This window comes from Aquarana catesbeiana, linkage group LG08 (assembly GCF_042186555.1).
Source record: "Aquarana catesbeiana isolate 2022-GZ linkage group LG08, ASM4218655v1, whole genome shotgun sequence".
Taxonomy (NCBI): domain Eukaryota; kingdom Metazoa; phylum Chordata; class Amphibia; order Anura; family Ranidae; genus Aquarana; species Aquarana catesbeiana.
Genome location: NC_133331.1, coordinates 16,079,533 through 16,102,363, shown reverse-complemented (window position 1 = coordinate 16,102,363; position 22,831 = coordinate 16,079,533). Strand labels below are relative to the sequence as shown.

At 44.1% G+C, this 22,831-nt stretch overlaps 1 protein-coding gene across 2 annotated transcripts in view; it reads left to right on the top strand.

Moving 5' to 3' along the window:
* The window catches only part of HPS1 (HPS1 biogenesis of lysosomal organelles complex 3 subunit 1), a 78,615-nt gene that overhangs the window by 18,112 nt on the left and 37,672 nt on the right, over positions 1-22,831 (top strand). For both annotated transcript variants that reach the window (XM_073595548.1, XM_073595549.1), the window contains exons 6-13: positions 455-563; positions 4,212-4,372; positions 6,294-6,396; positions 7,938-8,007; positions 13,492-13,553; positions 13,644-13,811; positions 14,481-14,660; positions 19,127-19,194. In XM_073595548.1, coding sequence (XP_073451649.1) covers positions 455-563; positions 4,212-4,372; positions 6,294-6,396; positions 7,938-8,007; positions 13,492-13,553; positions 13,644-13,811; positions 14,481-14,660; positions 19,127-19,194 — 921 coding nt within the window. The remainder of the gene's footprint in view (positions 1-454; positions 564-4,211; positions 4,373-6,293; positions 6,397-7,937; positions 8,008-13,491; positions 13,554-13,643; positions 13,812-14,480; positions 14,661-19,126; positions 19,195-22,831) is intronic.

Here is a 22,831-nt window from a genome sequence, read left to right as displayed (position 1 = left end):
GCTGGATGCCCCATTTGACTCCAGCAGCCATCTTGGGTCAGGCGGAGTGATAGAATAGGGCTAGGTACCTCATCTGATAAGGATAGTACTAGCAATAGGGAAACATTCCTAATGAGGATGGAAAGCGTAGGGTCACAGCTTCTTTGAACATCTTTGGGGCACTGGACGGCCAGGCCGCATTCCACTCTCTTAACAGACGCTGTCATCCCTGCTGACACCTGTCATCTTCACAGCATTGGAATTTGTGAGTAAACCAGGTGGGACACAAACGACATAAAAAGAAAAATTGTTCATTTGGCCATCATAATAAATTCAAGTTTCTGGTTATTGTTTGTGAACATCCAGCTTTGCCAGATCTCTTGGTCTTGGTGCCATTTTTTTGGCATCATGCTGTCGCATGAAATCCTGACGGCCATTCATCTGGAAATAAATTGTTCTCATTTCTCCAATGCAGGTTACGGCCTCCTGATTCGGATCAGAGGATCTTGGTGTGGAAGACGTTCCAGAGTCTTCTCCTTACATACAGCACTCTACGAAATGAAGACCAGAGCTTTGCAGTAGAGGTGAATGATGTTTGTTCTGTCACTCCACATAGTTCACGAAATACAATTCCGCTCTTGGACATTTATGCTCGGTTTTGGTGATGCAACCCAACGCAATGGTTGTCTCTGCCAGAGAGTTTACAGTTATAAAACCCAATAAGTGACAAATTTATGTTTTGTGTTAGCTTAAAAATATTGAAGTAGACAAATTATCGCCAGTAAGAAGTCCATAATGCTGTGAAAAAACGAACAAAAACCAGAAGATGTAAAGTAGGAAAATATTGGAAAAGCCTTCCTCCCTGCAGGATTTCATTATAGAAACTTAAATTTTCTCTTGTTTTTTAAACTGCAGCTTTAGGCTATGAGCTCAACTTTCTCCCACCACCCCTTCTCCCTGTTGCCTCCCAGATTTTTTTTTTTTTCCGGGGATCATATAATGTACAGGGTTCTCTTTCTGGTTTGATCTTCTCGGGTGGCCCTTGATGCAGAGAATGACACTGACACAATGATGTGGGTGCCACCTCCTCAGAAGACAAGTCTGTAACTTCCAGCACTTACAGGAGTTCTTCAGTCTTCTGGGTTGGATGAAGCTGGGAGTCATTCAACCTGGCAGATTCAAAGGTCACTCAGACTCTAGATTACCTCACTAGAGGTCATCTAGTGGCAGAAAGTATTCCCTGCAGGGGACAGTGCCAGTCAGGAAATGAGTATCACAGCAGGAGCTACTCCTTCCTTCTTTTTTTTTTAGGCTACTGAGTGACCTGTGTCTGAAGATTCTCAAGTTTTCAGGTCATGCTATATCTAGTAGTAGTTGGCCTCATGGATCAAGATCAAGAAATATCCAGTATTAGTTGGTCTCACAGATCCAGATCATGGTATATCTATTAGTAGATGGTCTCTTGGATCCAGATCATGGTATATCCAGTATTCGTTGGTTTCATGGATCCAGATCATAGTATATCTAATAGTAGTTGGTCTCATGGATCCAGATCATGGTAGATCTAGTAGTAGTTGGTCTCATGGATCCAGATCATGGTATATTTTAGTTTTGTGTTTTGGGGGTTTTATGTAATCTTCAGCCCTAAAATAATTTTTTAAATGTGCAAAAATGGCTCTGGCTGTGAAAGGGTTAAAGGATAAGTTCACCTTCGGTAATATGTTACATGTTCCACCCGTAAGTTCTGTTTGTTAGAAAAAAATGGCTCCTAACTTTTTTTAGCTTTCTTCCTAGATTCAAGGAAAATTTGTCAAGCTTTGGTAGATCTAGTAGTAGTTGGTCTCATGAATCCAGATCATGGTACAGTGGGGACGGAAAGTATTCAGACCCCCTTAAATTTTTCACTCTTTGTTATATTGCAGCCATTTGCTAAAATCATTTAAGTTCATTTTTTTCCTCATTAATGTACACACAGCACCCCATATTGACAGAAAAAACACAGAATTGTTGACATTTTTTGCAGATTTATTAAAAAAGAAAAACTGAAATATCACATGGTCCTAAGTATTCAGACCCTTTGCTGTGACACTCATATATTTAACTCAGGTGCTGTCCATTTCTTCTGATCATCCTTGAGATGGTTCTACACCTTCATTTGAGTCCAGCTGTGTTTGATTATACTGATTGGACTTGATTAGGAAAGCCACACACCTGTCTATATAAGACTTTACAGCTCACAGTGCATGTCAGAGCAAATGAGAATCGTGAGGTCAAAGGAACTGCCTGAAGAGCTCAGAGACAGAATTGTGGCAAAGCACAGATCTGGCCAAGGTTACAAAATAATTTCTGCTGCTCTTAAGGTTCCTAAGAGCACAGCGGCTTCATAATCCTTAAATGGAAGACAATTGGGATGACCAGAACCCTTCCTAGAGCTGGCCATCCGGCCAAACTGAGCTATCGGGGGAGAAGAGCCTTGGTGAGAGAGGTAAAGAAGAACCCAAAGATCACTGTGGCTGAGCTCCAGAGATGCAGTCGGGAGATGGGAGAAAGTTGTAGAAAGTCAACCATCACTGCAGCCCTCCACCAGTCGGGGCTTTATGGCAGAGTGGCCTGACGGAAGCCTCTCCTCAGGGCAAGACATATGAAAGCCCGCATGGAGTTTGCTAAACACCTGAAGGACTCAAAGATGGTGAGAAATAAGATTCTCTGGTCTGATGAGACCAAGATAGAACTTTTTGGCCTTAAGTCTAAGCGGTATGTGTGGAGAAAACCAGGCACTGCTCATCACCTGTCCAATACAGTCCCAACAGTGAAGCATGGTGGTGGCAGCATCATGCTGTGGGGGTGTTTTTCAGCTGCAGGGACAGGACGACTGGTTGCATTTGCGGTAAAGATGAATGCGGCCAAGTACAGGGATATCCTGGATGAAAACCTTCTCCAGAGTGCTCAGGACCTCAGACTGGGCAGAAGGTTTACCTTCCAACAAGACAATGACTCTAAGCACACAGCTACAATAACGAAGGAGTGGCTTCACAACAACTCCGTGACTGTTCTTGAATGGCCCAGTCAGAGCCCTGACTTAAACCCAATTGAGCATCTCTGGAGAGACCTAAAAATGGCCGTCCACCAACGTTTACCATCCAACCTGACAGAACTGGAGAGGATCTGCAAGGAGGAATGGCAGAGGATCCCCAAATCCAGGTGTGAAAAACTTGTTGCATCTTTCCCAAAAAGACTCATGGCTGTATTGGATCAAAAGGGGCTTCTACTAAATACTGAGCAAAGGGTCTGAATACTTAGGACCATGTGATATTTCAGTTTTTCTTTATTAATAAATCTGCAAAAATGTCAACAATTCTGTGTTTTTCTGTCAATATGGGGTGCTGTGTATACATTAATGAGGAAAAAAAATGAACTTAAATGATTTTAGCAAATGGCTACAATATAACAAAGAGTGAAAAATTTAAGGGGGTCTGAATACTTTCCGTCCCCACTGTATATCTAGTAGTAGTTGGTAACATTCACCTGGACTTGTTCTGTAATGTAGAAGACGTTTTGTAGCTTCTTCAATCCACTTCTTCAGGTCTGTTTGCTACAAGTTCTGTCGAATGTGACTACCACTAGATATACTCGGGACCCAATTAAGAAAATAAAAAGTAGGCCCATAGTTGGTCTTGAAAGGTTTCATTCCAGGACCATTACTCTCCCTACTGGCTCACTTACCTGGAACAAGTACGCATGCCTGGGATTTCTGACTCTACTGGCTACCTTCTTGTGAATAGTAACTCACTAGATACAGAAAAGAGCATGAACATGAAGGCTTTAGACCTTACACTTGTGAAAACAATTCAGTAAAAGCAGCTTGGTCTTTTTATTTTGACATCCTCTCTTTAAGGTTGTGGTTTTGGGATATGAAGGAACCAGAAAGACCTTGGCTTTCCAACCTGGAAGCTATTAAATTAATATATTATAACCCCCATAAAATAAGGTAATTTGATAATTTATGGGTACAGGTCGGAACCTTGTAGATTTTTCCATTATTACTGTTTTCCTGTAGAAATGGAAGAAGATTAGAGGAGGACGAGAGGATTTCAAGATGTGTAAAGCCAGTGATTAGTAGATTAGAGAGGATGGAAGGACCAGATAAAAGTCACCGGACCTTGATGTTCAGCTTCGGACACTAGTGCTCAGCATCTGATGGATTTTATAATGTGTGTTTTTTACCCCAACAGGCTGTGGAGCGTCTGATTCACCCAAAGCTTTGTGAGCAATGCATCGAGTTCTTGGAGAAACAGATTGTACAATACATAAACAGTAGCAATGAACGGGGTGGAGAGGAAGTGCTGCATGCTTTCATTTTAGTGAATACCAAACTTCTGGCTCTCTTCTCAAGGTACAAAATCTAATGATCACTTTCAAGAAAGCATATCAATTATGTTCAGAAAACATAGCTCACCAAAGCCCAGCATTCATTTGAAATCTGCTATGTATTATCCAGGTGCATGAAAACTAAAGCTGTTCCAAGTCTTACAGTTTGTTTCCTTGAGAAAAGAGCCACAGCCTGAGCAGAAAAGCCTGTCCACTGCCAGCATGCTTTAGAGAAAGATCCTTGCTCTGCGTAGAAGCAGCGGTGTCTCTACATAGACTTGTCATGTCCCCTACTGAGTCAAAGCTAGAGCTTTCCAATCAACAGGAAGCATGGAATTTGCTGATTGTAGTGCTATAGGTTGGACTCAGCAGGGGGGGCTTGTTGGGCTTCTGCAGAGACACCCCTGCTTTCACACACAGAGTGGGGGGGGGGGCACTCTACAGCATGCTGGCAGGGGACTTGGTTTCCTACTGATGATGTGGTTGCTTTCAAAAGGAAATAACTGTAAGGTTGAACTAAAGTTGAGTAGATTTTGGCTAATGGTTTTAACCAGCAACATTTAGAGAATTAGAAAAGATGTTTTGTTTGCTCTGTGAGTAGAACCACCATTTCCCTAAAAGAAAGCTTCTGGAAAACAAGCCCTGTGGTACTCTTAGTGTATGTGAGCACCATATCTGAGCTATCATTTGAAAAGGGGGAACTCAAAAGGTTTTGATTAGGGTGCCCTTGTTAAAGATCGAAGATCCTCGCACCCTCAGTCCTGCATGGACTTTGATAACTGCCAGTGGCCGCCTCCAGGGACGGAGGTTGCTGACGTCAACATTGCATCTTCAAAGTAAGTCCACAACGGAACTTCAAACTAAGAATGTGGTATGGTGATTTGTGAGAACATGCAATGTGTCCTGCAGTAAACCCCACTCATCGCAGGATTGACCAGAGGTCTACAGACCACCAATGACCACCATTGCCACAGAAAGGTCAAAGAGGGCACTCTTCTAAAGAAACCTACTGAGAGAAATCCATAGGTATGCTGGATGTCTGTAAAGCCAACGCTCCTGTTTATTATAATGAGTCCCTTCCCAGAACGCATACATAAGAAGTTCTAACTTCTCCTGAATACTACTTTCAGGTCCGTTACTTGGAAAGTTATTGAAGTGATAGGATCACCATGACAGCCAGACTACCAATGTTGTCAATAACATTGTCATAAGGGAGGTCATTAGTTGGAAGCCATGTATAAGTCATTGCCCTTTGGACTTTTGGAAAAACCCATCTTTGGCCGATGCAATTGCTCACTTTAAAGCTCAACTCCAAGCACGTTAACCTTACCATGGTTTCATCAGTAAGATCTTCTTTTGCTCCAGAAGGAAACCTTGGTCATGTGAACTTATGTGGCCTGCAAGTCAGCTTGATGGTGGGATTAGTAGAGCTCCCGCTGTTCCTTCGGGCTGCTCTTAATAAATGAGCTCCAGCACTGCAGTTGTCTCTGCCCCCCCCCCCCGCACCTCCTGGCCAGTTACAGCCCCAGGCTTTGTTTTATGAATGAGGAGGAGGAGGGGACAGGACTGCAAAAGAGGGGTTTATGTTCTTCTCCTGATCCTGGCCGCGCTATCCTGTTTATTTTTGCTCTAGAGCAACCAATGAAGTCTGTGGTGTCTGCTGTTCCAGGTTAGGGACTCCATAGCTAGCGAAGCCAGGATTAGGACAGCAGTCCCAAAGCTGCACCTTTTTAAAACTGCAATGGTGACAGCGCCAGTCTTTGTATCCTGCGGAAGGGATTGCGGTCTGCAGAGGAATCTCATGAAGGGCGGCTGTCCATTCTACAAATACAATTCTGAGTTCAATCTTTCACAGACACTTTAAAAAAAATACATTTATAATCATTTATACAAAGTGATTTACTTTTACCAATAATAATAGATATTCTTCATTCCATTGCTTCCAGCCGAAATGCCAGCTCCCTGAGGCCTGCAGACCTCTTGTCCTTAATTCTCATTGTTCAGGATCTGTACCCCGTATACAGCACCCCTCCGGACCAGAATGTCCAGGTAAGAGGACTCCGTCCCAGACAGGGCTGTGCTCAACCTTACATGACTCCTCTCACTTCTAGTAAAAAAAAAAAAAACTATATTACAGGAAATAGGATATTTAATAGGAATATTGGAATTGATTTATGGTTCATGACTTTGGCCCCAGTCACACTTGGGCTGAGCATCTTTGATCATTTTAGGACTTTTTTTTTTTTTTTGGGGGGGGGGGGGCTTTTGTATTTTTGAACATGTTTCAGGCTTGAGCTTTCTTTTTAATTTATTATTAGCCAATGAAAACCAGTGTGCAAAAAAAAAAAAAAAGACTTTTTTGAGCGCTAGGCTTTAAGCTTCCAGCGACCCAATGCTCAGCTGTACACACTCCGAATATCCCGGAAATCCTGGAGCTGAGCGTTGAAACACTTCTGGTGAAGCTTCAAATCTCTGAGGTGCGAATGGGGCCCAATGTTCTCATTAATAAAGTGAAAACAGTGCAGCGTTAAGAATCAAATGTTGAGTATTGACATATCAACATACCATGATATACAAAATAAATTGTGATTAGCAGTGGAAGCAGTTTTTTTTTTTTTTTTGGAGGGGAGGGGGTGGCAAACAACCACCACAACCCAACTCCCGCCCTCCCCACCCCCCCGCCCCCCCGCCCGGTTGGTCGGTCGGCGGAACCCCCCCCCCCCGGCACTTACCCCATCGGTTGTTGATATTGATTCGCTGTTGTAACACACCTGGGTGGGCTCGAAGCACACTCTCTGCGACCCGAGCCCTCCCTATATTGAAGCATATTAGAGCCTCTGGTTCTAATCGGTGCTTCGAAAAAATACAGCCCCTCTGCATTGGAATCCACGGTCCGGTGTCCTGATAGGGGAGGCGGCAATGGACACGGTCGACGCCCGTGCGCCCTTAATGGACGGGCCGCCCCTGTTGATTAGCATATACAAAAAACTCTAACACCATCATGTGATTGATAGTGTCTCTAAATAAAGTGCACGGTGCAAATTGTAAATCAACATTGGTAGTCGAGTCCCATTGGTGATTAAAACATGAATTCATTAGTATATATTGATGGGAAGGAATCCAGGAGTGTAGGACTAAAGGGGTCACCGCCGTGTGCGTTTTTGGTGTGTGTTTTTTTTTTTTTTTTTTTTTTTTTTTTTACTGACCAAAAATGCAGCCAGCAGGATTTTTAACACCACAGCGGAAGCGCAACAGACCAGTGTGAAGACATACAAAGAATTTTAAGGGATACATATTTCTTAAGCTTTTCTTGCGCTAAAGGTGCCGATAATGACCGACAAATTCATATTTCTTTAAATTCATGGTAATAAAAAGTCGAATACAATTCTATATAAAAATATATATATTTTTTTAAAAACTGTAATTTTTTGTTTTGGTTTTCGGCCAAGTGCATCCTGCATTTTCGGTTTTGGCAACAAAATTTCCATGCAGTGCACCTCTATTAGGAAGTTCATTTTTTTTGTTGTTTTAAATTTTCTTTTCCCCTCTCTGGCTGCAGTATACAGTAAGATGTTCTATTACTATTTTAGGACATAGAAGACAATGTGGCCCAAGAAGAGTATTTTACCCCCAACCCATCGCCAAGTGCAACCAGTTCAGGTTTGTTTCTAAGGAAATGTGGGGAGATAATGGTCACTATAATAGTACATTGCCTCATGAATTGAGTCTCTGCTAACACTTGTTAGTACATCATATAATGCACATACCAGTTCACACCTGTCCACAGGAATGGGAGGAAGTAAAGTTTACTGATTGGAGGCACTTACTGTTATTTGTGGACGTCATTTAAATCCTTCACATCCTAGAGTCCCATTGATTCTCATACTTGGTGTAGTTGATGATTCCCTAGTGACCATTTTGACATTATCCGCCCCCTCCTATGCCAGGTCAATGTGATAGTACATTGGGTGGTAAAGGAGCTGAGTTTACCATGACAAAAGTACATAGAGAAATCCAATGAATAGAAAATCCAGTAATGCACATTAAGGAGCTAAATGCTTCAGTTGGAGAAAATAAAATGTTTGCCTGGAATGCCCAATGTTGCCCAATCAGTATTCTTGTTTTAATCCTTCCATAAAATGAGGTGTGAAACTTCACTTTTGGGCTCTTTTATTTCTCTAAAAGTAATGACTTCACTGTGTATGGGGAACCAGAATGAGGCTCCGTTCACAAACGCTGCGGACGCGGTTCACAGCGAGGGATCTGGTGCGTCCCTGTTCACCGATTTTCAGCTGCGAATCGGGTCCGAATTTTTGCCTGAATCGTACCAGAAGACGCACAGGACCCTTTTTCAATGCGGACTGCGGCCGACCCCGGAGCTGTGTGAACCGGCTCCATTAAGAGCCATTCACACTCTCCTGTCACCCAAATCGCATATGTGTAAACCCGGCCTAAGTGGTTTGGTGTATTAATTTTTGTTTATTTTTTCCTTTTTTTTTTTTTTTTTTTTTTCTGGATAAGATTTACAAATAAAAGGTTACAAGACATATTATCTCAAACAAAACATATACTTGGTATAAAGGTTAAAACAGTACATACGAACTATATAATATTAGGTCATACTCTTAACTTATTTATTAAGCATGGATGAACAGTTTGAAATTTTGTCCATATCAAAATAACCTGAGTAAAAAGGAAGAGAAAGTTAAATAAAGCAAAATCAAATAAATTAGAATTGAAATAAAATACATTTAATCAATAATAAAGAAAAAATGATGACAGATATTGTTGCACATATTTGTGAAAATCTTTTCACATAGCTTTTGGGGAATGGAATTGACAGAATGCTTATATCTCTGGCCCAGTGAGAAGTCTGGCCTCTAATGAGATATACAAAATCTCCATTGTTGGGTAGTGCTCCGTTGTTTGGGTAGGGTTCCATTGTTTGGGTAGGATTATGTTGTTGGGTAGGGTTCCGTTTGTTGGGTAGGGTTCCGTTTGTTGGGTAGGGTTCCGTTTGTTGGGTAGGGTTCCGTTTGTTGGGTAGGGTTCCCTTGTTGGGTAGGGTTCCCTTGTTGGGTAGGGTTCCCTTGTTGGGTAGGGTTCCCTTGTTGGGTAGTCCTCTGTTGTTGGGTTGGGCGCCATTGTTGGGTAGTCATCTATTGTCGGGCAATATAAATTGTGATGGTTTTTGTGACAAAATGCCTGTTAAAAAGGATTTTGGGTGGTGGGATCAAGCTCCCTGAATTTGATTTAGCCTTTCTGGAAGAAGGACTAATAGGAAGAGGGAGAAGTAACTGTATACTTGAAATTGCTGTTTGGCATCTCGTGTAGCAAATTTTTTGGGGCTGAAAAAAGTGTTTTTAATTGCACCTTATTTTTAGGTGCCCACTACTCAGTGTAATTAAGTAAATAACTAATTTCATTGGGTTGGTGGGTTTCTGTAGCAAGACGCATTGATTCTTTGTGACAAGAGTAATTCTTATCAGAAGGCATCAAATGTTCACAATGTGTCAGTAAATAAAAGGCATTATTGGTTTCTTAACAGTAAAGAGAAGAATCCATCAGAACAGTGCCTAAAAAACACTGCCTTGTCAGGTGATCCCTGCCGGATGACAGTGATCATAAGCAGTCCACCAGTCTGTGTGGCTCCCAGTTGCTGCATTGTGTTGGTTCCAGCCTGGACATGGGGCACCTGAGACCACACTATGCCTATTTTCATGTGTGCACATGATAACTTATTGCTGATTTAGTGGTTATTTCATTTTAGATGCAGAGATGGGGGAGGATTTAATTATTCTAATATTGCTGGGCGAGAAAATGTTAAGACCACACAATGCACCATTATGTACAGTAACCGGCCAGATTTCACCTTGTTGATCAGAATTCGACCCTTCCTGACTAATGACACCACAAAGCAACTTATTCACTCCTTGATTATTTCCCGCCTCGACTACTGCAACTCTCTCCTTAATGGCCTACCCTTAAGCAGGCTAACCCCCCTTCAGTCTATTATGAATGCTGCTGCTAGACTAATACACCTCACTGATCGATCCGTGACTGCTGCTCCTCTCTGCCAATCCCTTCACTGGCTTCCCCTACCCCACTGTGTAAAATTCAAAATGCTAACCACAACATACAAGGCCATTCACAACATCGCCCCCATCTACATCACCAACCTCATCTGCAGATATCGCCCAAATCGCCCCCTCCGCTCCTCCCAGGACCTGCTGCTCTCTAGCTCCCTTGTTACCTCCTCCCATGCTCGCCTTCAGGACTTCTCCAGAGCCTCTCCCATCCTCTGGAATTCCCTGCCCCAGTATGTCCGATTAGCCCCTACCCTGTCCACCTTTAGGAGATCCCTGAAAACTCATTTATTCAGGGAAGCCTATCCCACACCCACATAACTGTCCCTGAGCCACCCCCATCAAATCATTCTTTGCAGCTATTACCTTTTGTACCACCACCCCCTCCCTTTAGAATGTAAGCTCTACGAGCAGGGCCCTCCTGTACCTTTTGTATTGAACTGTACTGTAATTGTGTTGTCCCCCTTATACATTGTAAAGCGCTGCGTAAACTGTTGGCGCTATATAAATCATGTATAATAATATAATAATCATACATTTGATGCTCATTCGGCTTTGTTGGTTTCTTCACAAAGCAAAACTACCAAAGTGGACCAACTGTAAATCCTGCTTCTAATAGATTAGTAAGAACAGAGGACTCGTCACATACATTAAAACATATATTAGGAGAGCACACAATGCAAAAGTGAGAGTTAAACATGGTAATTGCTATATATGTCCAAGCAGGGCTTTTTTTCTCAGACAATAGGGGCAGGAACTCAGCCACACACCCCCAAATCACATCAAATGGTGGGTCTGGCCAAAATTCAGTGGGAGGGTCTTTAAGGGGCATTACATAACAGGAGTGCATAGGTGCAGGAACTCAGCCACGCCCCCCCCCAACCAAACCACATAAAATAGCGGGTGTGGTCAAATTGCAGTGGGAGGGTCTTAAAGGGCCATTAAATACCAGGAGTGCATTACCTGAAGAGTTCAGGGGTGCGCTACCTATAGCGTGCAGGGTTCAGGGATGTGCTGTATATAACGTGCAGGGTTCAGGGGTGCGCTGCATACAGAGTGTAGGGTTCAGGGGTGCACCGCATACAGAGTGTAGGGTTCAGGGGTGCACTGCATACAGAGTGTAGGGTTCAGGGGTGCGCCGCATACAGAGTGTAGGGTTCAGGGGTGCGCCGCATACAGAGTGTAGGGTTCAGGGGTGCGCCGCATACAGAGTGTAGGGTTCAGGGGTGCGCCGCATACAGAGTGTAGGGTTCAGGGGTGCGCCGCATACAGAGTGTAGGGTTCAGGGGTGCGCCGCATACAGAGTGTAGGGTTCAGGGGTGCGCCGCATACAGAGTGTAGGGTTCAGGGGTGCGCCGCATACAGAGTGTAGGGTTCAGGGGTGCGCCGCATACAGAGTGTAGGGTTCAGGGGTGCGCCGCATACAGAGTGTAGGGTTCAGGAGTGTGCTGTATATAATGTTCAGGGGTGCGCCGCATACAGAGTGTAGGGTTTAGGGGTGCGCCGCATACAGAGTGTAGGGTTTAGGGGTGCGCCGCATACAGAGTGTAGGGTTCAGGGGTGCGCCGCATACAGAGTGTAGGGTTCAGGGGTGCGCCGCATACAGAGTGTAGGGTTCAGGGGTGCGCCGCATACAGAGTGTAGGGTTCAGGGGTGCGCCGCATACAGAGTGTAGGGTTCAGGGGTGCGCCGCATACAGAGTGTAGGGTTCAGGGGTGCGCCGCATACAGAGTGTAGGGTTCAGGGGTGTGCTGTATATAATGTTCAGGGGTGCGCCACATACAGAGTGTAGGGTTCAGGGGTGCGCCGCATACAGAGTGTAGGGTTCAGGAGTGTGCTGTATATAATGTTCAGGGGTGCGCTGCATACAGAGTGTAGGGTTTAGGGGTGCGCTGCATACAGAGTGTAGGGTTTAGGGGTGCGCTGCATACAGAGTGTAGGGTTTAGGGGTGCGCTGCATACAGAGTGTAGGGTTTAGGGGTGCGCTGCATACAGAGTGTAGGGTTTAGGGGTGCGCTGCATACAGAGTGTAGGGTTTAGGGGTGCGCTGCATACAGAGTGTAGGGTTTAGGGGTGCGCTGCATACAGAGTGTAGGGTTTAGGGGTGCGCTGCATACAGAGTGTAGGGTTTAGGGGTGCGCTGCATACAGAGTGTAGGGTTTAGGGGTGCGCTGCATACAGAGTGTAGGGTTTAGGGGTGCGCTGCATACAGAGTGTAGGGTTTAGGGGTGCGCTGCATACAGAGTGTAGGGTTTAGGGGTGCGCTGCATACAGGGTTTAGCGGTGCGCTGCATACAGGGTTTAGCGGTGCGCTGCATACAGGGTTTAGGGGTGCGCTGCATACAGGGTTTAGGGGTGCGCTGCATACAGGGTTTAGGGGTGCGCTGCATACAGGGTTCAGGGGTGCGCTGCATACAGAGTTCAGGGGTACGCTGCATACAGAGTTCAGGGGTGCGCTGCATACAGAGTTCAGGGGTGCGCTGCATACAGAGTTCAGGGGTGCGCTGCATACAGAGTTCAGGGGTGCGCTGCATACAGAGTTCAGGGGTGCACTGCATACAGAGTATAGGGTTCAGCTCTTTTTCACAGACCATTACCTCTGCATCCACATCTCATTTCCACCCCTTCTCAGCTCTGACCTCTGACGATGTCAGCATCTGTGCACCCACAATTAGAGGGTGCAGCCTACCCTGCATGATGTCAAAAAAACGCCCCTAGTGGTCTATCAAGTCTGCCTAATTTGCTTATTTTTAAGTCCAAGACAGGCAAAAAATGGGACATCTTTCTGCTAGTTATTAGTAAAGTTCAGAACTTAGCTGGCCTTTCCTGAAGGGTGGTGGCCCCTTAGAATAATAGAGTAATAAGAAAATATGGTCTGATGATTATCTGCTTTTATATGTACTCTGACCTTGGAATTAATAATGTGTCAGGTCATCGTCTGCATTATTAAGATCTCTTAATAAGAATTCAGGAAATTAAATCCAGTAACTATGAAAACCCTTTTTTTTTTTTTTTTCTTTTGAAAATTACAAAATTAATGCTGTGTTTAATATTGAAGGTGATGGTAGCTGGCTGGATGACGCATCGTCCACCTCTAGCCTGGGAGATCCTGAAATCCAGGTAACGCTTGTGTGGAAATGTTGGATTGTGTTAAGTAACTGTATAACGGACTTACAGGATGCAAAGTGATCTGTATCCTATGACCCTCAGATTGCAGAAGACAGTCTGAAGATTCTTTCTGGCCCTTTACCTGAATCCACCAACACAAGGAGGGTATTTCTGGATGCCAACCTAAGGGATGGCTATTGCCCCATGATGCCTCATTCCATGTACTGCCTGCCACTGTGGAATGGGATGTCCCTGGTTCTCCTGACTAAGGTAAATGGTTGCAAAGTAATATACCAAACTGGTACAGTATATTAATGAGTAAGACATTTTATCCAGCAATCACTGGTATGGGCAGTAGACTGGACATGAAAACTCTTCCCATTGACCACAAATGTAAGGGGTATTCTTCCTGCTGACCATCACACCATGATGATATGTACCATGAACAGTAGAGAAATGAATTATTAGTAGGGATTCTCTGAGAATGGAAAGCTATTTTAAGGGTCCCTCCATGTTAAAAATTTTGGAAGAGGCTGAGCTGGACCATAGAGTGATGTACACTACTCGCATGAGATTTCACTAAGAGAAATTGTTGCAGCTTGCCACTGAGAGGTTGATTTACTAAAACCGGAGAGTGCAACGTCTGGAGCAGCTCTGCATAGAAACCAATCAGCTTCCTGGTTTTATTGTCAAAGGTTAATTGAAAAAGCTGAAGTTAGAAGCTGATTGGCTACCATACACGAGTGCACCAGATTTAGTAAATTAACCCCTGATTCCTATGTAGTATGGTTCCGGCATGTCTACGATTCTGCTGATCTTTAGCCTCAGACAACTTAGCAGGTTTGTTCAGATGGATAGATAAGTGTTAGTGTGCTGTGCAGTTTATCTATGTTTTACGCTGGAGATGACGGTACCATTCCTCCCTTTGTGCTCCTGCAGTTCTCTGGAAGTCATCTTGGGCTCTCGTTGTACCAGCTCTTGGATGGATTCAATATGATGGAGAAGAAGCTCACGGAGGGCCAGGACATTCATCACATTCTACGCTCACATCCCTTCATGGCCGAACTGAGACAAAGAACAGACAGATTTGTAAAAAGTCTTGGTGGCCGTGAAACTCCAGTAGGACCACCATTATATTTATTTCTTTATATGTGGTGTTTCTGTTTACTAGAATATTCAACTGTGTAGACCAGCCTTTTTCAAACAGGGTTCCTTTAGAGGTTCCCAGATGTTCAGTGAGCAATTTCTGCTTCTCAGATATGTGACCGCTGACACCAATGATCTTTATAGCTATCTGTAGGGATTCTTCCCACTGACCACCAATGTAAGGAACATTCTTCTCACTGATCACCAATGTAAGGAACATTCTTCCCACTGATCACCAATGTAAGGGACATTCTTCCCACTGATCACCAATGTAAGGAACATTCTTCCCACTGGTCACCAATGTAAGGAACATTCTTCCCACTGGTCACCAATGTAAGGAACATTCTTCCCACTGGTCACCAATGTAAGGAACATTCTTCCCACTGGTCACCAATGTAAGGAACATTCTTCCCACTGGTCACCAATGTAAGGAACATTCTTCCCACTGGTCACCAATGTAAGGAACATTCTTCCCACTGGTCACCAATGTAAGGAACATTCTTCCCACTGGTCACCAATGTAAGGAACATTCTTCTCACTGATCACCAATGTAAGGGACATTCTTCTCAACTGATCACCAATGTAAGGAACATTCTTCCCACTGACCACCAATGTAAGGAGCCTTCTTCCCACTGACCACCAATGTAAGGAACATTCTTCCCACTGACCACTGGCTAATGGACCATTACCAGTACATATAACAATTAATTATTAGTAGGGGTTTACAGAGACCTGAAAGATATTTCAAGGGTTTCTCCATGTTAAAAATGTTGAGAGAAGCTGGTGAAGACTGTTGTACATGGTATATATGTAGTACCCTGGAGTTTAGGCAGGGTTGCTCCTGACAAATTTACTTCCCAGGAATAATTATCCTGGTTGATTGATAGAGATCGATAGATCTCTGATAGAGATTGATAGAGATATTGATTTCGCCCTAAGTTTGGCCTTGTTGCACTTTTCTCTTCTACCTCTAGGTGGCCGGGTGCTTGTGGTATTAGCTATGAGAAGGGCAATGCAAGATCAGGTAACGGGTAAATGGGGTATCTCAGCCAATGGGCAGGGGTTTTCTTGAATCCCTTGGCCTGCTTGGAGAGTCTACATATTTGGGTGGAGTCAGGTGATCTATGTTCTGTGTCACCTGGACGGCGGTCTGGGTGGACGTGTGTTGTATTGCCCGGGCTGCTAGCCCGGAGATTTGGCCTATCCCAGGGGCATCTGGCTGCTAGGCTGTCTGAGGGTCTATCCAGAAGCAAGAAAGCAGCGTAGGGTTGGGATTGTGACTTGCAGTCCAACCAGATATGACGGTTCTGTCGGCGGAAGAACCTGTCGTGGTCAGAAGTAGAGGGGAAGCTGTCTCCAGTAAGGGACTATCCTCCTTATTACCAGGGACCACAGTGAGTAAATGAAGCAAGTACCGGAGCAGTATTCTCACCAACCACGGATGGTGAAGAATCGGGAAACATCAGTGGGAATCAAGCCAGGGACCCAAGCAGCAGAGGAGATGCTTGCAGAGCAGCCTTGTGTGTCAAGCTAGGGGACCGAGCAGGTCAGCGGGGGTGAAGCTTGAGCGGTATCTAGAGTGCCAAGCTAGGGACCAGCAGAGAAGCGGGGGTGGCGCTTGAGGAAGATACCACTGTGAAGATTTGAGGAGCTCAAGGGAGTCCGCGTCAGTGAATCAGTGGGTCTAGGGAAAGACCAGGAGCTCAGTGTGCTGAGGAACTACATGGATCGGTTGTAGCAAAAGTGAAGGAACTGCTACGTTTGTGTTAGGAACTGTTAAAGACTGTTGCCATAGGAAACGGCATTCCTGCACATGCAGATGTGGCGTCTTGCTGGATGCCTTTCCCTGCATGGCTGTCTTCCTATTGAAGTCTCGGAGTCTGCCAATAATCTTGCAACTACCTAGGGGTGTCGTGGCCCTAGCCATGTTAAGAGAAATAAACTTTCTTTTTGCATTCCAGAAGTGTCTGGCGCCCAATAACTTTAACTACTTTGCACCCACCATGCCTCACAACCCACCACATACAGAAGGATGTCGGCTATTCCTGGCTCTGGAGGTCCTCATTAGATAAAAAGAGGCCTGGGACCTTGCTACATATAACTCTAATGTACCCTCATAAAGTAATCTTTTCCTGGAGTGTAACTTATTACTTAGAGTAAATTGTGGTAAAGTTTGGAGAATGTTACATAGTTACATAGTAGTTGAGGTTGAAAAATGACACAAATCCATCAAGTCCAACCTATGTGTGTGATTATATATCAGTATTACATTGTATATCCTTGTATGTTGCGGTCGTTCAGGTGCTTATCTAATAGTTTTTTTTAAACTATCGATGCTCCCCGCTGAGACCACCGCTTGTGGAAGGGAATTCCACACCCTTGCCGCTCTTACAGTAAAGAACACTCTATGCAGTTTAAGGTTAAACCTCTTTTCTTCTAATTTTAATGAGTGGCCATGAGTCTTGTTAAACTCCCTTTGTACATGCTCCATTTCCAGTACATCCTTCCTGAGGACTGGTGCCCAGAACTGGACAGCATACTCCAGGTGTGGCCGGACCAGAGTCTTGTAGAGTGGAAGAATTATCGTTTTATCTCTGGAGTTGATCCCCTTTTTAATGCCAATATTATGTTTGCTTTGTTAGCAGCAGCTTGGCATTGCATGCCATTGCTGAGCCTATCATCTACTAGGACCCCCAGGTCCTTTTCCATCCTAGATTCCCCCAGAGGTTCTCCCCCCAGTGTATAGATTGCATTCATATTTTTGCCACCCAAATGCATTATTTTACATTTTTCTACATTGAACCTCATTTGCCATGTAGTTGCCCATCCCATTCATTTGTTCAGATCTTTTTGCAAGGTTTCCACATCCTGCGGAGAAGTTTTTGCCCTGCTTAGCTTAGTATCATCCGCAAATACAGAGATTGAACTGTTTACCCCATCCTCCAGGTCGTTTATGAACAAATTAAATAGGATTGGTCCCAGCACAGAACCCTGGGGAACCCCACTACCCACCCCTGACCATTCAGAGTACTCCCCTTTTATCACCACCCTCTGAACTTGCCCTTGTAGCCAGTTTTCAATCCATGTACTCACCCTATGGTCCATGCCAACGGACCTTTATTTTGTACAGTAAACGTTTATGGGGAACTGTGTCAAATGCTTTTGCAAAATCCAGATACACCACGTCTACGGGCTTTCCTTTATCTAGATGGCAACTCACCTCCTCAAAGAAGATTTAATAGATTGGTATGGCAAGAACGATTCTTCATGAATGCATGCTGATTACTGCTAATGATACCGTTCTTATTACTAAAATCTTGTATATAGTCCCTTATCATCCCCTCCAAGAGCTTGCATACTATTGATGTTAGGCTAACTGGTCTGTAATTCCCAGGGATGTATTTTGGGCCCTTTTTAAATATTGGTGCTACATTGGCTTTTTTCCAATCAGCTGGTACCATTCCAGTCAGTAGACTGTCAGTAAAAATTAGGAACAATGATCTGGCAATTACTTGACTGAGTTCCCCAAGTACCCTCGGGTACAAGCAATCCGGTCCCGGTAATTTATTAATTTTAAGTTTCCCAAGTCTAATTTTAATTCTGTCCTCTGTTAACCACGGAGGTGCTTCCTGTGATGTGTCATGAGGATAAACACTGCAATGTTACGTTTAACAATGTATAGTTTATTCTGACTGGACTTTCATGATGACTTAAAATGGAACGCCAGTCAATGGTTTTGAGTGGAATCTTCTGACACATGATGTAGGCAACTTTGGCACTCCAGCTGTGATTAAACTACAAATCCCATCATACCTCTGCCTCTGGGAGTCATGCCTGTTGCTGTCAGTCTTGCAGTGCCTCATGGGACTGGAGTGCTGAGGTTGCCTACCCATGAACTGCTCATTGATACTCGAGGTTCCCTACCCATGAACTAATCATTGATACTGAAGGTTGCCTACCCCTGAACTACTCGTTGATACTGGAGGTTCCCTACCCCTGAACTATTCACTGATACTGGAGGTTCCCTACCCCTGAACTACTTATTGATACTGGAGGTTGCCTACCTCTGAATTAATCATTGATACTGGAGGCTGCCTACCCCTGAACTACTCGTTGATACTGGAGGTTGCCTACCTCTGAATTAATCATTGATACTGGAGGCTGCCTACCCCTGAACTACTCGTTGATACTGGAGGTTGCCTAGCCCTGAAATGTTTTTTTTTTATAATTAATGAATGGTTTTTCAGTTTCTTCCATAAGCTCAGTCATAACTGGTTCTCTTTTTACATTAACATTCTGTTATTTCCCATAAAACCATTGCCTGGAGCATCCCATTAAAAATTTCTATAAAAGAAATCTAAAAAAAAGCTAACTTCACTGGTATTGAAATGTGGTGCGTTCCAAGCTGCGTCTCTCTATAAAGTGTCTCTTTTATTTAGTTGCAGAATACCTGGCTAGAATTCAAGAATAAAGCGTTCTCCAGAAATGAGAGCGGAACTCCAGCAGAGTAAGTGCGAATAAATACAGTCATCTTTACATTACATTATTCTGTAGGCGATACTTTGAGGTCGGAACGTAAAAGAGCGATCCATTCTTTTCATTATACAGGAGTTGGCGTCTTTACAAACGAGGTGTGCTTATTCCCAACATTCCTCCACTGAGATCGCTTCTGTTCTGTTGTGTTCTAGGAGTTTTTTTTAAATATATTACATTGTAAAATCTGCAACCATAATATTTATATTTGACATAATTTTGTGCAGACCTTTTATGTGGGCCTAATACACAATTTTAGATCAAAGTAGTCCCACCAAAGGCTCAGACCATCAAACCATGGGTAGTCCCCTTAAGAAGCTCAGTCACCCTACATGTTTTAGCCTTTTTTTTTTTTTTGTTCTTTTTTTTTGTCCTCAGGGATGTCTGCCCTGAGTTGGATGGAATGTTATATTATTTTTTTGTAGCACACCTTGAAGGAGCTGCTGGCGGATGCAGTTCTATTTCTTCATGTGGAGCACCTACATCCAGGCACACTGCATTTTCCACATTCTTCCACTGGGTCCAAAGAACAGTCTAGGGGTTTCTTCTTCTTTTTTTTTTTTTGAGAACAATGAACTTGGATAGGGAGGGGGAGCATGGGATACCCCAAATAAACTGCAGAACTGATTAACCTGATGACTTCTCAACTTTCTGGCTGCACAGTACAAAAAGAAATGTCCCACAGGATCTCCTACGCTGACTGTGACCTGTACTCCTTCCAGAGTCAAAAGCTCCACACAGTTGCTAATCATCGGTTCCCTCTTGCCAGGCTCTTCCTAGTAAGGGAGATGTAGACTCACACCACCATGGGACAGCTGGACTCACCCACCAACTTCCTCCTGGCTCTTTCCAGTGAACTTCTTCAGACCTAATTTGATCCCTAGACACAATTTTGCAAATTGGCCCTCAAACTAAGCCTAGTTGGTTCTTCGGTGTCCTTCTAATGGCTCCTTCTAGAAATCTGCCCCAGGGGCAGGGCATCTTGGGACAGGAACTCTGCATCCTGCTGCTCAAGCCTCAGACAATTTATGGACTCTCTCGCCACCTTCTGGGCACACATTCCCCCCCCCCCGCCAAGGGATTGTTTGGAGTCCCATAAATATTCAGGCTGCCCACTCTGTTCTTCCTTCCACTATAATTCTAGACTCCTCTAGAATACAGGGGGAAGTAATCAGAGTAGCAGCCTGTGAGACACCGAGCAGGCCTAAACAATCAATACCTGCTCCACTGATTACAGAGGAGATAACAACATTTACCTAACAGCCTGCACTGCTCTTGGATGGTGCTACATCATCTCCCCAAAATCTTAGTGAGAGGTTCTAACATTTAGGAGCACTGGGTTTCTGGAGTGTAAACCAGACTATGGCATGACTCTGAAGCTAAGATCTTGTGATTACTGGAGTATGGCTGAATGGTGTCATTTATGGTTCAATATGGTGGTGGATCACCACCCTCCAGTAAAAGTTTCCCAACACAGTACCAGCATGTCAATGTTCTATGAATGGCTATTGGTGAGCAATGTTCATGTCCATTTTTGTACCTCTTGAAATTGAATATTTTTTTTCATGGCTGTAAAATCCAGATTTCTATTTTTGCCTCGGCTCTCCAATTTCATTCTGCAGATTTATGACATGGTGTTCAGACCATTCATGATTTAGCAATAAGAAAATTATCGTAGGCTAATTTTTATATATTCAAATAAACTCTCTGAAAAGCTTTGATAGCACCTTATGTTCTTCTTCAAAGAGCATGTAGACCTTTTAAGTCCACATACCAGAAGTTATGGCTTACCTGTGGTAGGTTCTATTATCTCTCCTGTGGTCTAATAGAATTTGCTTAGTAAATCGTATCAGTTCTTGACTGATTTTCTGTGTTTTTATATAGGGAAGGAACCTATTCATATAAAGCAATTCCACCTAAATTTGTATCCATTTCAGACTGATATATATTTTGCCCTATTCCCCTTTCACAATCTTTTGTTACATGATATGATGTTTATTGGTTAGCATCAGGGCTTTTTTTTCCTCTGAGAAAAGGTGCAGGCACTCACCCCCCTTCCCTAGGCCACACCTGTCTCCAGCTCCTACCCACCCCTAGAACCGCACCGTTTATCCACCCCTCATAGAACCGCCCCCTTTAGGGTACTTTCACACTGAGGTGGGCGCTGGCCGCTTTGCCATCGCTATTCGGCCTCTAGCAGCAGTTTTAACCCCCGCTAACGGCAGAAAAAGGGTTAAAACCGCCCACAAAGTGCCGCTGGAGCGGCGCTTTGCAGGCGGGTTTGCAGCGTTGCCCCATTGTTTTCAATAAGAAGGGGCGCTTTAGGAGCGGTAAATACACCGCTCCTACAGCGCTCCAAAGATGCGGCTTGCAGAACTTTTTTGACTGCCCTGCAAGCCCTCGGGGCTTTCACATTGGAGTGCATTGAGCAGTTCTTTCAGGGCGCTTTGCAGGCGCTATTTTTAGCACTTTAGCGCCTCAGTGTGAAAGCGGCCTTAAAGAACAGGTATACTTTGGGGGCTATTTACGTAATTTGTATAAAATTTGTTAATGCAATGTAGTAAAATGCACAACACATTAGAAATATCCAGCTCTTACTAAAGTAAACGCAGAGGCACTTGCAGATTATTTCAGCCGGTCCATATCCAACAGAGAGACACCCTCATATCACTCAAGAGACAGCCCCATAACCAGCAAATAGACAGCTACAAATCTAGCAAAAAGATAGCTACATATCCAGCAAAGAGACAGCTACAGTGGGGCAGAAAAGTATTTAGTCAGCCACCAATTGTGCAAGTTCTCCCACTTAAAAAGATGAGAGAGGCCTGTAATTGTCATCATAGGTATACCTCAACTATGAGAGACAAAATGTGGAAACAAATCCAGACAATCACATTATCTGATTTTTGAAAGAATTTATTTGCAAATTATGGTGGAAAATAAGTATTTTGTCAATATCAAAAGTTCATCTCAATACTTTGTTATATATCCTTTGTTGGCAGTGACAGAGGTCAAACGTTTTCTGTAAGTATTCACAAGGTTGTCACACACTGTGCTGGTATGTTGGCCCATTCCTCCATGCAGATCTCATCTAGAGCAGTGATGTTTTGGGGCTGTCGCTGGGCAACACGGACTTTCAACTCCCTCCAAAGGTACTCAAAAGGCTCAAAAGAGCACTCAGTCTGCAGGGAGAGGCGGAGTGCGGATGATATCACTCCGCCCTCCACTGTCTCAGGCATGCTGCAGCCGAAACTATGTACGATCGCCGGCCTATGCAGTCTCCCATTCATGCCTGTGTCTGGCATAGGTGGCGGAAGTACGTTCAAGCGCGTTTCGCCAGAAAAAAAGCCCTGGTTATAGCACGTTTCTTAAAAGAGAAGTATTTTTTTTTTTTTCATTCATACTTGCCTAGGTGGATGCTGCATCTGTCCCCCGCCGTTTCTGCACTGAGAACCGAGCCACTGAACACCGCCGATGGCTCAGTTTTCACAGATCCCTGAGATCTGTGTCAGTCAGCGTCTCTCCTCTCTGCTCCTCCACACTCATTGGAGTGCTGAGCGGTGGAGGAGCGGGGAGTGGCCGTTTCAGTGGCTCGCTGAGACTGCCATCAA